This window comes from Dipteris shenzhenensis, chromosome 8 (assembly GCF_047967505.1).
Source record: "Dipteris shenzhenensis isolate YYH24624 ecotype China chromosome 8, Dip_SZ_1.0, whole genome shotgun sequence".
Lineage (NCBI taxonomy): Eukaryota > Viridiplantae > Streptophyta > Polypodiopsida > Gleicheniales > Dipteridaceae > Dipteris > Dipteris shenzhenensis.
In genome coordinates this window covers 2223577-2234926 of record NC_141603.1, presented here as the reverse complement: position 1 = coordinate 2234926, position 11350 = coordinate 2223577, and the positions used below count along the sequence as shown (strand labels likewise).

General features: G+C 42.5%; 1 protein-coding gene across 2 annotated transcripts in view; it reads left to right on the top strand.

Moving 5' to 3' along the window:
- The first annotated feature begins 2511 nt into the window (after nt 1–2511).
- Nucleotides 2512–11350, top strand: part of LOC147898948 (uncharacterized) — a 78736-nt gene continuing 69897 nt past the window's right edge. For both annotated transcript variants that reach the window (XM_087378637.1, XM_087378638.1), the window contains exons 1-4: nt 2512–2865; nt 2963–3094; nt 10687–10879; nt 11068–11135. In XM_087378637.1, coding sequence (XP_087234763.1) covers nt 2854–2865; nt 2963–3094; nt 10687–10879; nt 11068–11135 — 405 coding nt within the window. In that variant the 5' untranslated portion in view covers nt 2512–2853. The remainder of the gene's footprint in view (nt 2866–2962; nt 3095–10686; nt 10880–11067; nt 11136–11350) is intronic.

The following is an 11350-nucleotide window of genomic DNA, read 5'->3' as shown; positions in this document are numbered from 1 at the left end:
CGGCATAAAATAGCATTCATGTGCAAAGCGTCCATAAAAAATAGCATCCCACAAGGCAATCTGGGCCTATCAGTGCATCCAATAAGGATCATAATGCATCCAAATGGCCTATAAATACATAGAGATCTATAACTCTGAAAATACTCCACCGAATCGCGCAAGAACTGATAGGTAGGGATTTTTAGGCTTCCGAAACGCAATGGGACAGACGGTTTTGGAAACCGTGGTCCCAATCACTGGATCCAAGACACGGACTGAGAAACGTTTTTGTAAACTCCACCGAAGTGCGAATGATGAGTAACATAGAAGTTTTAGGACCTCCTGAGTCTACCGGAACTACTGACAGATCTGCAAATGGTTGCTCCAAACTTGAGTTCCAATACCCAGGCAGAAAAACGTTGAAATTGACACAGTGAGTTAGAAATCCAACGAAATGATCCCAAATTCAAGAATGAAGGTGTTTCCAAGCTCTTGAAGTAAAATGGACACCAAAAGCAGGCAATGGTTGCCTCTACAAGTCAATACGGAGTCTCTGTCATCGAACGAAAATAGGAAAAAGCTCAAAAAATGACTTTTTCTTTGAAAACACTTAACATCCTCTCAAAACCACTCGCAAAACCAAAGTGACTTTTTCAAAGGTTCCTTTAAGGCCTCTACGTACTCGGATGCAAGTAAAATCACCCACAAAGCTTCCCACAGAGCTTCTCCTTCCTCCCACAGAGCTGCTGAGCTTCCAGGCATTCACGCACGCTCAGCTAGATCACCCGGGCTCTGATACCAGTTGAGAGTGCTCTCAACGAAAGCGGAACGGAAGAGGGAGAAAGAGAAACAGAGAGCCACACAAGTTTTGGTGGGTGCAAAACACCCTAATCTTCTTTTTCATTCGTTTATATACGTGTTTGAGTATTGTACATAACCGTGGTAAAGGCACAGTGACCTTTAACCCCCACACTGGCCGAGTCTCTTTATACGTGGTAACCAGGGAGGTGGAAATATATGGAAATATCTTTACATGCTTGTGTAAGGCATGTGGCAACTTGTCCTTCCTTCTTAATCCCTCCCCCTCCCCCCCATCTTTCACTAGCTAATACCATTTTTCACCAACTGGGGCCCCTATTAACCTATGTTTATCTATGGCTTAATTTATTTATGCTTTAATTAACCTATGTTTCTCCGTGGCTTAATTTATTTAATGTTTCTCCATGGCTTAATTTATTTTATGCATGGACTATGTCCAAGGGGGGGTTCCATGAAAAGATTCGAACCCAAAACCTTCTTTTTCCCATGCGTGAACCCTACCCTGGCCCTATTACTAAGCTGTAATGTAATATTGTGTACCCCTTCCCTTATAATACTAATGCTTGCCCAATCTCACCTGTGCCCCTCCCCCTCCCCCCTTTTTTAACACTGGCTCTCCTAGAGGCAGTGCTTCAGGATTGAGTTAAGTGGGAGTTTTGTGATTATTCTTAGGTTTCTAGGAATTTTTATTAGGAATTTCTAAAATTCTTAACCTCGACTCTTAAATGGCTGTTGGCTTTCCAGCTTTTAGCTTGTGTGTGGGCGTTGGCTTTTCAGCTTTTAGCTTGTGTGTGCTTTTTATCCCCCTTCAACATGGCTATAAATCAATTCAGGGGCTCCACTCTCCCTCCATGCTTGAGATCTTCATAAAACGTTGCCTTGGCTTCCTTCAACTACAAGTCTTTAAATCACTTCAAGCTTTCCGGTCGCTCATCCAGATCACCAGTGTTCGTTTGTGAGCAAGGCGCTAAAGCCAGTTTGCATGTTAACTGTGATGAAGCCGTTGCCTGAAAAAAAAAAAAGCTATCTAAAAAGCCTTTTGCCAGAAAAGTTGGTTCGCCCTGTAAAAAAAAATCTGTTTTCCAAACGGGCTTTATGCATGCCGATGAAGAGATTGTTGTCTACTGGATCTGTTTATAAAAATAAAGCCAAAAAAACCCCAAGAAAGTTGACATCAAAACTTTGCAAGTATCATTTGTAAAACCTTCAAGGAAAAATAATGCCGATTTACCTTAGTTTTAAATTATAGTAAAAAAAAAAAAGGCAATGGCGTTGCAGTCAGTGTGAGAGCATGCAAATAACTATAGAACCTTGGCAAAGCCTAATGGATCTTGCGAGTCCTGAAAGCGTTTCTTTTTTATTATTTCTTACTAAACAATCGATAGCGTCTAAAGGCCTCTTAAACCCACAAGTTGGAGCCAAGTGCTTTCGTGCATACATGCACCCTTGTTTAATTCAAGCTCTCCCCTTCCCCCACTTAAGACTAATTATTGCCCCTCCCCCTCCCCCCTTTCTTTAATTCAAGCCCTTCCCCTTTATCCCATTTTTCAATGCCTAAATATTTTGCCATCATATACCACACCAACTAATTGATTATTAGGTTTTATTTTCTCACTCGGCCAAAAAATACTCAGTTCCATGCATGCCCAAGAAACACAACATACGTGAATTGAAGATAAAATGTTACCGTTTACAATCGCAGGCTTTCTCACGAATCCCTACCATAGGACCATGATGATCCATCGCTCTTCAGACGTTTTGTCTCAATGAGTAACCAGTAGAGGCTACGGCGCTCCATCAAGAAGTCACAGGCTTGGAGGCTGTGATATTCACTGTGTCAGTCCTGCAGCATGCCATCTTCGTCAAGATCGCGAAGGAGGATCAAAAGCAGCCATTTGAAGATAGGAATGGATCATATAAATGAGAGAGTGATGGACAAAGATTGATGTATATTGGGAGGAATTTTACAGGACCCCACCCTTTAAGCCGTTGTTTAGTTGCGATCCACTTGTCTCTTCACACTAGAAACAGATCATTTCCACGGGCGTTTGGAACATGGACAACAAGGTGCTGATCATTTCCTCGTGAGGAAACACTTATTGTGTAACGTAGTTCAATAATAAGCTGATTCTAACAAATCCTTTTGCTCCTGTCCGATGGAAAGGCTTTGCTGTGGGCCAAACCAGACAAGTCGGGAACACTCTTAAAAAGGGGAGGGGAGATAAAATCGTGGAAAAAACGCCAATTCGTCATCAAGGACTGCTATCTTTTCTACTTTAAAGTTTTGACGAGTGTGGTGAGCCCTTTGAAATCCTCTTTTGAAGCTCACTATATTCAGATGCATTAAAGTAACGCTAATTGGGAATCACAAAGATTTAAAATCAAGTTCTTGGTCTAATCACATATCAAGTTATGAAATGCTAGTGTACAATGTAGTGATAATACGGCCATGGGGTTTTCTCGTTCAAGGCACTCATCAATAAATAACCATAACGCCAGTATGCATTGAATATTAGCAAAGCAATAGGTTTGTTTCTGTCGATGAGTTAGCTGTAAGTTGAAACCCAAACCCAGTGTTGCTTTTTCCTTTGTTTAGATCGAAAGCTTAGAACTACTTCAGACCGCCTTAGAACTGAATGCTTAGAACTACTTCAGACTGCTTTAACCTTACCAAACTAAAATGCTTGTACCACAATACAAATCTGCCAATGGAGTTTCAAGAACTTGCCACATGTTTTCCTAGTGAAACACATAGAACCTCATCTAGCAAAAAAGATGGAAGTTGAGAAGTCATGACTGTAAGGGGCGATTAAATTTACAGAGGCTGATATTGAATTAACTATTCTCTGTGGATGCACAAAGTGGTCCCTCAAGTTTTAAAAGGTTTGACATTTTAGGGTCTCTCTCTTTTGTCTTGGACCGCTTTGGTATAACTGTTGGGATATCTCAAGGTGTATGCCTCAGGCACACCTTGGTTTCTATGTGTGAGTGCTAGAGGCACAGTTAGGTGCCCATAAGCACAGTTAGGTGGTGGTAAGCCACATAGGATGATTGAGAGAATCTAGGAGCAGATTGAGGAGATGATTGTGGAGCTCTGAAGTCATCAGTGATGTCAGTGAGCATGTAAGAGGTGCCTACATAAGGACCTCACTCTTCTTCATTCTATATGCAAGTATTCTAAATTTGTGTCCACTCTACTCTTTCCTTTCAGTTTACCAACATGGTATCAGAGCCATTTGATCCCCCTTGATCCCATTTCTGCCACATCATCATCTTCTTCTCCATCTTCTTCTTCACCATCTCTTCCTCTTCTTCCCAAATCTTACGTAAGCCTGTTCTCCTCCGTTTCTCTGCCATTCTCCACGCCCTTCCTGCTGGAGATACACCTCGAAGGGGCGAACCCTTGGCTGCAACGAATTGAAGAAACACTGCCTCTGCTCGTCGTCATTTCACGCAGATCGTCGACTCTTCTTCCTGCGTTTTCTCTGAGACTGCTCCATGCTTCTCTAATTCCTTTCAGAGGGAGCTTCTCCATACCTTGAGCTATCTTGTGCTGAAATCTAAGCAGCAATGGCTGCATATTCAAGCTGAAAACAGAGAAAAACCAGTCGAAAATCAAGAGGCAAGCTATGGCGCTCTGACGCGAATTTGCGCCCCTTCTCCTCAGTGGACCTTCTGTGGTATATAAGCTTTCTTTTGCCTCAGAAACCCCCTTTTCCTTTGCTCTAGGGAGTGAGATACAAGCCCTCCAAGTTCAGTCCTTTGATTTTGACAGTTTTGACAAGTTTTTTGAAAGTGATGCTACATAAGATGCTACTCTAGCATTTCTGAGTTTTTGAAGTTTTCAATAACATCAGTACAACTGTGGCTTCAGCTTTGCTTTGAGTTGCTATACCTGGTTTTGATGGGAAAGATTTCATTTAGCTACCTCTGTGAAGCATGTAAGAAAAAGCATCATTGATTGAAATTTGGTCACTAGTCTTTGCTACATTAAATGCTTATATTTTGAAGCCTTTTAGTTGTTATTCTAGCCTTGTAAGAGAGAAGACACTGCCCAATACCTGGGTTAGACCCTCTCATGGCTACCATATTGAATATAGATAAGTTCAATGGAAAGGGCTTCCACACATGGCAGATGAAGGTGAAATTTGCATTGATGAGGGAAAACCTCTAGGACTTGTCAAACCGACTTCAACTTCTTCTTCTACAGCCTCCAATGCTGGAGAATCCTCAGCTCCGACACTCCCAGCAAGGGATCCCACTAGAGAGGAGAAAGCATATGGTATCATTGCTCTTGCTTTAGGAGATGATTATTTTCATCACATCTCTGACTTAGAGTCTTCTTCAGAAGCTTGGCAGAAGCTTGACATGATTTTTGGTGCTAGTTCTCACATCTCAAAATTATCACTTAAAATCTCTTTCTTTGAATTGAAGATGGTTAGTGGCACTCCTTTGGCAGCCCATGTCAATTACATGCGGAGTCTTATGACTCAACTTGCTTCTATCAACTCTCCTATCACTACAGATGATGCTATGGCAGTGTTGCTTAAGAGTATGCCTGAAGATTATGATCATATTGTTACCACTTTGAAAAATCTTCCTAATCCTAATCTTGAAGATATTATCTATGCTCTCCAAGAAGAAGAAAGGCACATGGAGCTCAGGAAAGGCAATGACACAGCTTATGCCATAAAAATCCAGAAGGGCAAGTTTTCACCTTGCAATCATTGTGGGAAGACAAATCACCTTTCAAAGGACTGCTTCAAAATCAATCCATGCAAACACTGTGGCAAAAACAATCATCATGAGAAGTTTTGCAGAGCAAAAAAGGAAGCAACTTCAAAGACAGAAAATGCCAATCTACTTTCAGTTAATGTGCCTCCACAAGATGAGGCATCCTTTGAAGATTATGCTTTTTAAATCATCTCTATGTATGCTCCAGATCTCTCTTTTTATGTTGAGTCAAGGTACTCAGCCTGGATAGTCCTCCAAAATGAATGAAATAAATTATTGTGTTTTGTGTGTTTTGTAAACACCTCTGGTCACCTTATGATGTAGGCCATGTGTATCTGTTTTGCTCCATGGTACCTCCTGCAGACATTGTGTGCATGTACATGCAGGGGAGATAACCATTGAAAGGTCTTTTGTATCCCTTTTTGTTTACCTTACACCCATGGGAACCCTTGCTATCTTGAGATCCTAGCCATTGATAGATCCACGACCACCATGAGATGGCATGAGACACCTTGTGCTAGTTGTATCCTTGACATAGCCTGAGGCATTCCCTTGAGGGGGGGGGTTTGTTGGGATATCTCAAGGTGTATGCCTCAGGCACACCTTGGTTTCTATGTGTGAGTGCTAGAGGCACATTTAGGTGCCCATAAGCACAGTTAGGTGGTGGTAAGCCACATAGGATGATTGAGAGAATCTAGGAGCAGATTGAGGAGATGATTGTGGAGCTCTGAAGTCATCAGTGATGTCAGTGAGCATGTAAGAGGTGCCTACATAAGGACCTCACTCTTCTTCATTCTATATGCAAGTATTCTGAATTTGTGTCCACTCTACTCTTTCCTTTCAGTTTACCAACAATAACTACTTTTCGTTGCTTAGCCATTTATGAATGTGGCACACTGTGCAAAAAAGATTTTTTAAGATGAGTTGGGAATAAAAGGTACAAAACCCCTCGTCTTTCTCCCATTAGGGGAGCAATCGGAATCATCCACCTCTTACTCAAAAGTAATGATACTTGCAACTGAAAGTCAAGAGTGGTACAAAGTAGGGATGACTGGTCCAAGGGGAAGGAGGCAATCACAGAACTGGTACCAATTATATTTGTTTTAAAACTCTAGCATTGTAAGTTGGTCTTTGGTGATTTATGCAGACCAAAGCTAGTGGATAGACGACATTACAGGAAAAACAGGTGGGCTGGAACTCATAAGCTAGAAATAGGGGCAAATAGATAGAGAAAGATCGTAAGGAAAGGTATAATCTGTTACTGAGTAGTTTTCAGAGGATGATGCACTTCTGTTCCTAGGATTGAGGAATGCAACTTCCGAGGAGGGACTACAAGTTGCCTTATGACCGACTACGACCACCCAGCTGACAATTGTTCTCCTTTAGCTAACCCCATTGCTAAGATGTAGAGACTTCCATGGGGCTGGCGCTTAGGGATTCAATGCCGTTTCCTTCCAGCTATCCTCGCCTGCTTTGCGCTCCCCTCCCCAATCTCCTTGCCTTATTTTTCCAGAAATAGAGGATCTTTTAGTTATCTTAATGTAAAAAGAAACATCTACACCAAGTTAGGTGTCAAAACAAGGCCACCCCTCCAATCCTCTTGATATTTCTATTATCAAGAGCATAGGATTGGAAGCCAAGCTTCCAGATTTGTGAACATGACTTTTATGCACTCCACCGAATAGACTCAATAACTTGCTCAGAACAGGATAGCTCAAAAAAGAGCAATCAATTATTTCAAGATCAAATCATTTTTGCAGTTTACCGGAAAGAATCAGTTCTCAAACATCTGTAGCCATTTCACATAAGAAAGCACAGTAAATTCACAAATTAGAAGCAAAAGGTGGAGGTGGCTTAGAACAGTAAGGAATCAATGTCAAGATGGTAATGTGCATGCAGGAAGCAAAAAGGATCCTAGTTGCAGGTGTGTCTTGGTGGAGAGAAAAGCAACATTGCAATTTTATCAAGTATAGCCTTCATAAGGGAGAAGAGAGCACGAGTCTGCAATGATCTTCAAGGCAAAAGGATATGGCATATTACATGGAGACCAGCAGGAGTAGACAAAATCGAAAACAGAGTTGCATGGAACTGGCTGGGTCAAAGTAAAATTCAGCCTTATGATGTGTTGCATCATGTAAAAGAGAGTTGGAATTGAAGAACGGGTGTTAGAAATGCAGGCAATGCCCTATCTGTTTTGGTTGGCTGTTTTGGTGGCAGCCTGCTCCAGGTTGGCTGCTGTCTGGTTAGTCGTGGGTAAAGGGGTGGTGGGGGGGGCATAGACCTCCTTCCTCATCATCAAGGAGCACTTGGGCCCTAGAGGCCTCACGGTGTGATCCTACTCAAGCCTCGTGAAGGTTCATCTGGTTTTGGAGGGTTGGAGATGGAAAAATCCTTGTTGACTAAGTCTTCATCATCCTGTTTCTGCAAGGTGGATGAAGATGAAGCATGACATAGCACAAACTGGTGGGTTACCTGAAGGATGAGTGGGAAGGCAAAGGGCTCGATAGTCAAGAGAAGGAGCTTCGGAATCAATTGCGTAGCCCACCGTTAATTGCTGTGTAGCTACAAAGCAGAAGCAGACTCTTTGATGTGTTCATGTGCGAAGGCAAGGACAAGAAATATTTATGTGTATGTTCTAGCCTTTAGCAAGAAACCTTTGAAGTGGGCGAGAGCGGTTGACAATACCTAGTGGGGAAGTTAGATGTCGTCTCTTCTAAATTTCCCCAAGGAGTACAAAGCCATTCTTCCATTTATAGGAGCTTGCTTTGGCAGAGTGCTACAGGGCCCAATGACAGTAACCTTTGTACTCTTTGATGATAGAATACCAAAGGTTCGCTCAATCTTGGAGGATCCTGTGACCAGGGCAGTGCTCACACGCTATAGATGGATGGGCCACTTGGCCAAGCTTGTCTTCTTTTTTTGGCTGGCCTCTTCAAGTGAAGGATTTGATTGGTCACTACTAGTCCTCGAAGGAAAGGCCCCAGTCAAGCCAACATAGGTTTTCACGCACAAAGTCCACAGTATATATACATATTTTGATTACAAAAACCCTTTCTATGGAAGGTTAAGTACACAACAAAGAATGCTAAAAGAGGGCCCAAAGGAGACAGCAAGCGCAAGAGCAATCCATGACAGATTCCTCCTTGGATACCGAGTGGCCGAGGAACCCCTGGAGTCTCCAGCCTCCCTAGATAGAGAGGCTGTCTTATGACACCCTGCCTGTAGATGGTTCGACTCATGCAATAGTTTTACCTCAACAGGAGACCATAAAGGCCATTGCAGTTCTGCCGCAAGAGCTCCTATTTCTCTACAGATGTCACTCCCCCATGCTCCTCATTCAGGGGCTTACAAATGGGGACTTGACCTTCTTCTGAAATAAGCCAGAATATGGGTCCCAAGCTTTGTCATACATAGTTACGTGAAATTTGGCGCTTGGTGCTGGGGTGAGGTCAGATCGTTCTCCCATTGTATTGTGCCTAGAAGAACCACGCTAGGGATTCTTTTAGAGGGAAGAAAGGATGTCAGGTGATCTATTGTAGGAGGAACACTAGGGCTATATGTAGACTTGGACAGTTGAGGATACTGTCTCATAAGATGGATGGGCTCGATGGACAAGAGATTCCATATATAGGAGCAACGAAAGCTCTAGGCACAGGCTCTCAACCACCAACAGGCCCGTCACCAAAGAGAGCGATCTGTATAAAGGGACCTTGCTTCCATTGAGTGGCTTAGAGACCAGGGGCCAGACTCACCATGGTTGGCTGACTAGCATGAGTGTGCGAGACGGGATCTCCACCCATCGGAGGCCAAACATGCAAAGTATTCTTTTTGGTCCTCACGTCTGATAGGGGGACGATGATATGTCTATTTCTCCAAACCATGAGACTTAGATCAGCAACGACCGAGCTTCACTTGGACCAAAAAGAGATTATGGAGATGACCAACTAGACAATTCTTCTAGGTAGAGGGGCCACATAAGTGGCGGTGGCAAGGGAAGAGGTCTAAGCATACACCCTTCAATGGTCACCCCACTCATGATGCGACAATTAGAGACCCCTTTTATCAATGAGGAGAAGCTTGAGGTCTTGAAGGCTCTCCCGGTGTAGAAATGCCCAGGAGAGGACTTTCCACCTGTTTTCTTGTGGCTGGGATCTGATCATCACCCTTCTCGCGTGGCCTTTTAGAAGATTTTCAATTCAAGCTAGATGCCGTTGTTGGCTGGACCAAATTGGTGCCCAAATGGAGGGATATGACTGTCATTTGTGAGTGGGGACCAATTACCTTATTGGAGGATCTTAGCTAAGGCCTTGAGCCTGCAGCTGCAGCTTCAATCACTCCTCCTAGACATCATCCATGACACACAAACAAGTTTTGTTTATCCTGGATAACGTTTCTAATGGCCATATATTGGGTGCATTAGGAGACTCAGCCTCTCGTGATCCTTCTTCTAGATTTTGAGAAGGCATATGATAGATTTATTGGGCCTTCTTGAAGGCACCGTGTGGTGTCCAGGCTTCTCAGCCCAATAGGGGAGTGGGTCTTTATCATTGTATAGAGGTAGCTCCAGCCAGTTTGTCATTGCTTTGTGACACATAGAGGTCTTTTGTGTTGAGCTGACGTGACCATTTCCAAGATATTAAAAGTCAGGACCTAAACCTAGCCAGAAGGCATCAAACATCTTCAGGACACACCTGCAATGATTCAATGTCCATCAGTCAAAAATTTAGGGATTATATTGCAATTGACTTCTATCATTTTCTCAAAGCGTGGACACAGAGTTTAATAGTAGTGATGGTGCTTGAGAGTAGTTTTGGTAGCACCGTGTGTGCATGATCACCATAGCTCGAGTTTTTAACATGCTTGTTCCTCATTTGGCGCCTAGCTCTCTGTGAAAAGATGTGGGAGTTTATAGATGATTTTCCTGAATAGATGATATAGCTTTTTTCTTGCATAAGATTGTCTAAAAATACTGCAGGTCTGCAGCATCGCTCTTAAGCAAAATAATTTACTGAATAAGGCCTTCTAGACATGCAAAAAATCAAACTAGTCTTAAAATTGATCATTCAAAGATTTTCTTCCAATATGCGTTTTCTTCCTTTGTCATGAGTTTTTGGGGGGCATCCTCTTTCTAATGCTTTAAGGAACTCTGTCCAGGAGCAATCAGAACCCACAGGGGTGATCCCGTTGCAAGGCTGTAAAGTAGGGATAGCCCCTTCTGAATCACAATCTACTGTCAAGCATGTTTTTCTTATAACTCTACCAGAGCAACTTGTTGGCCTAGGAATCATAAAGCGTATGAACTATGTTCTGGCTGCACGTGACTATGAGGATTTACATTCTTGGATTGGTACCCTTCTAACGTCTCCACATAAATCTGATCAGAAACGTCAAGTTCTGTCTCTGTTCAAAAAGAAAATATGGGTTAGAAGGTAAAGAACATACTAGCAGGACTCACTGTGAATATAGTGGATGATGGATACAAATCTATGTTTTTTAATGTATTCTGAATCGTTCAAAACTTATTATTTCCTGCAGATGCAATAAAATTAGCATCAATGTCCAAACGCAAGTTGCAAGCAAAAGTTGAGCACGCCTATATGGAGGTATCTGAAGGTTCTTTATTTAGCATATATTAATGTGCTGCTCATTGTGGTCTTCTTTTGAAAGCATGTTTTTAACCGTCCTATTTCTAGAAGGAACCAAGATGATTTTCCCTTCAGCTAAACAAAACCAATATTTGGAATATTCATCCCACTGGTGTAAGTTTCTAAATACTAAAAAACAGACATGATTTGCCTCTGCCGTGCATTCACTGTGA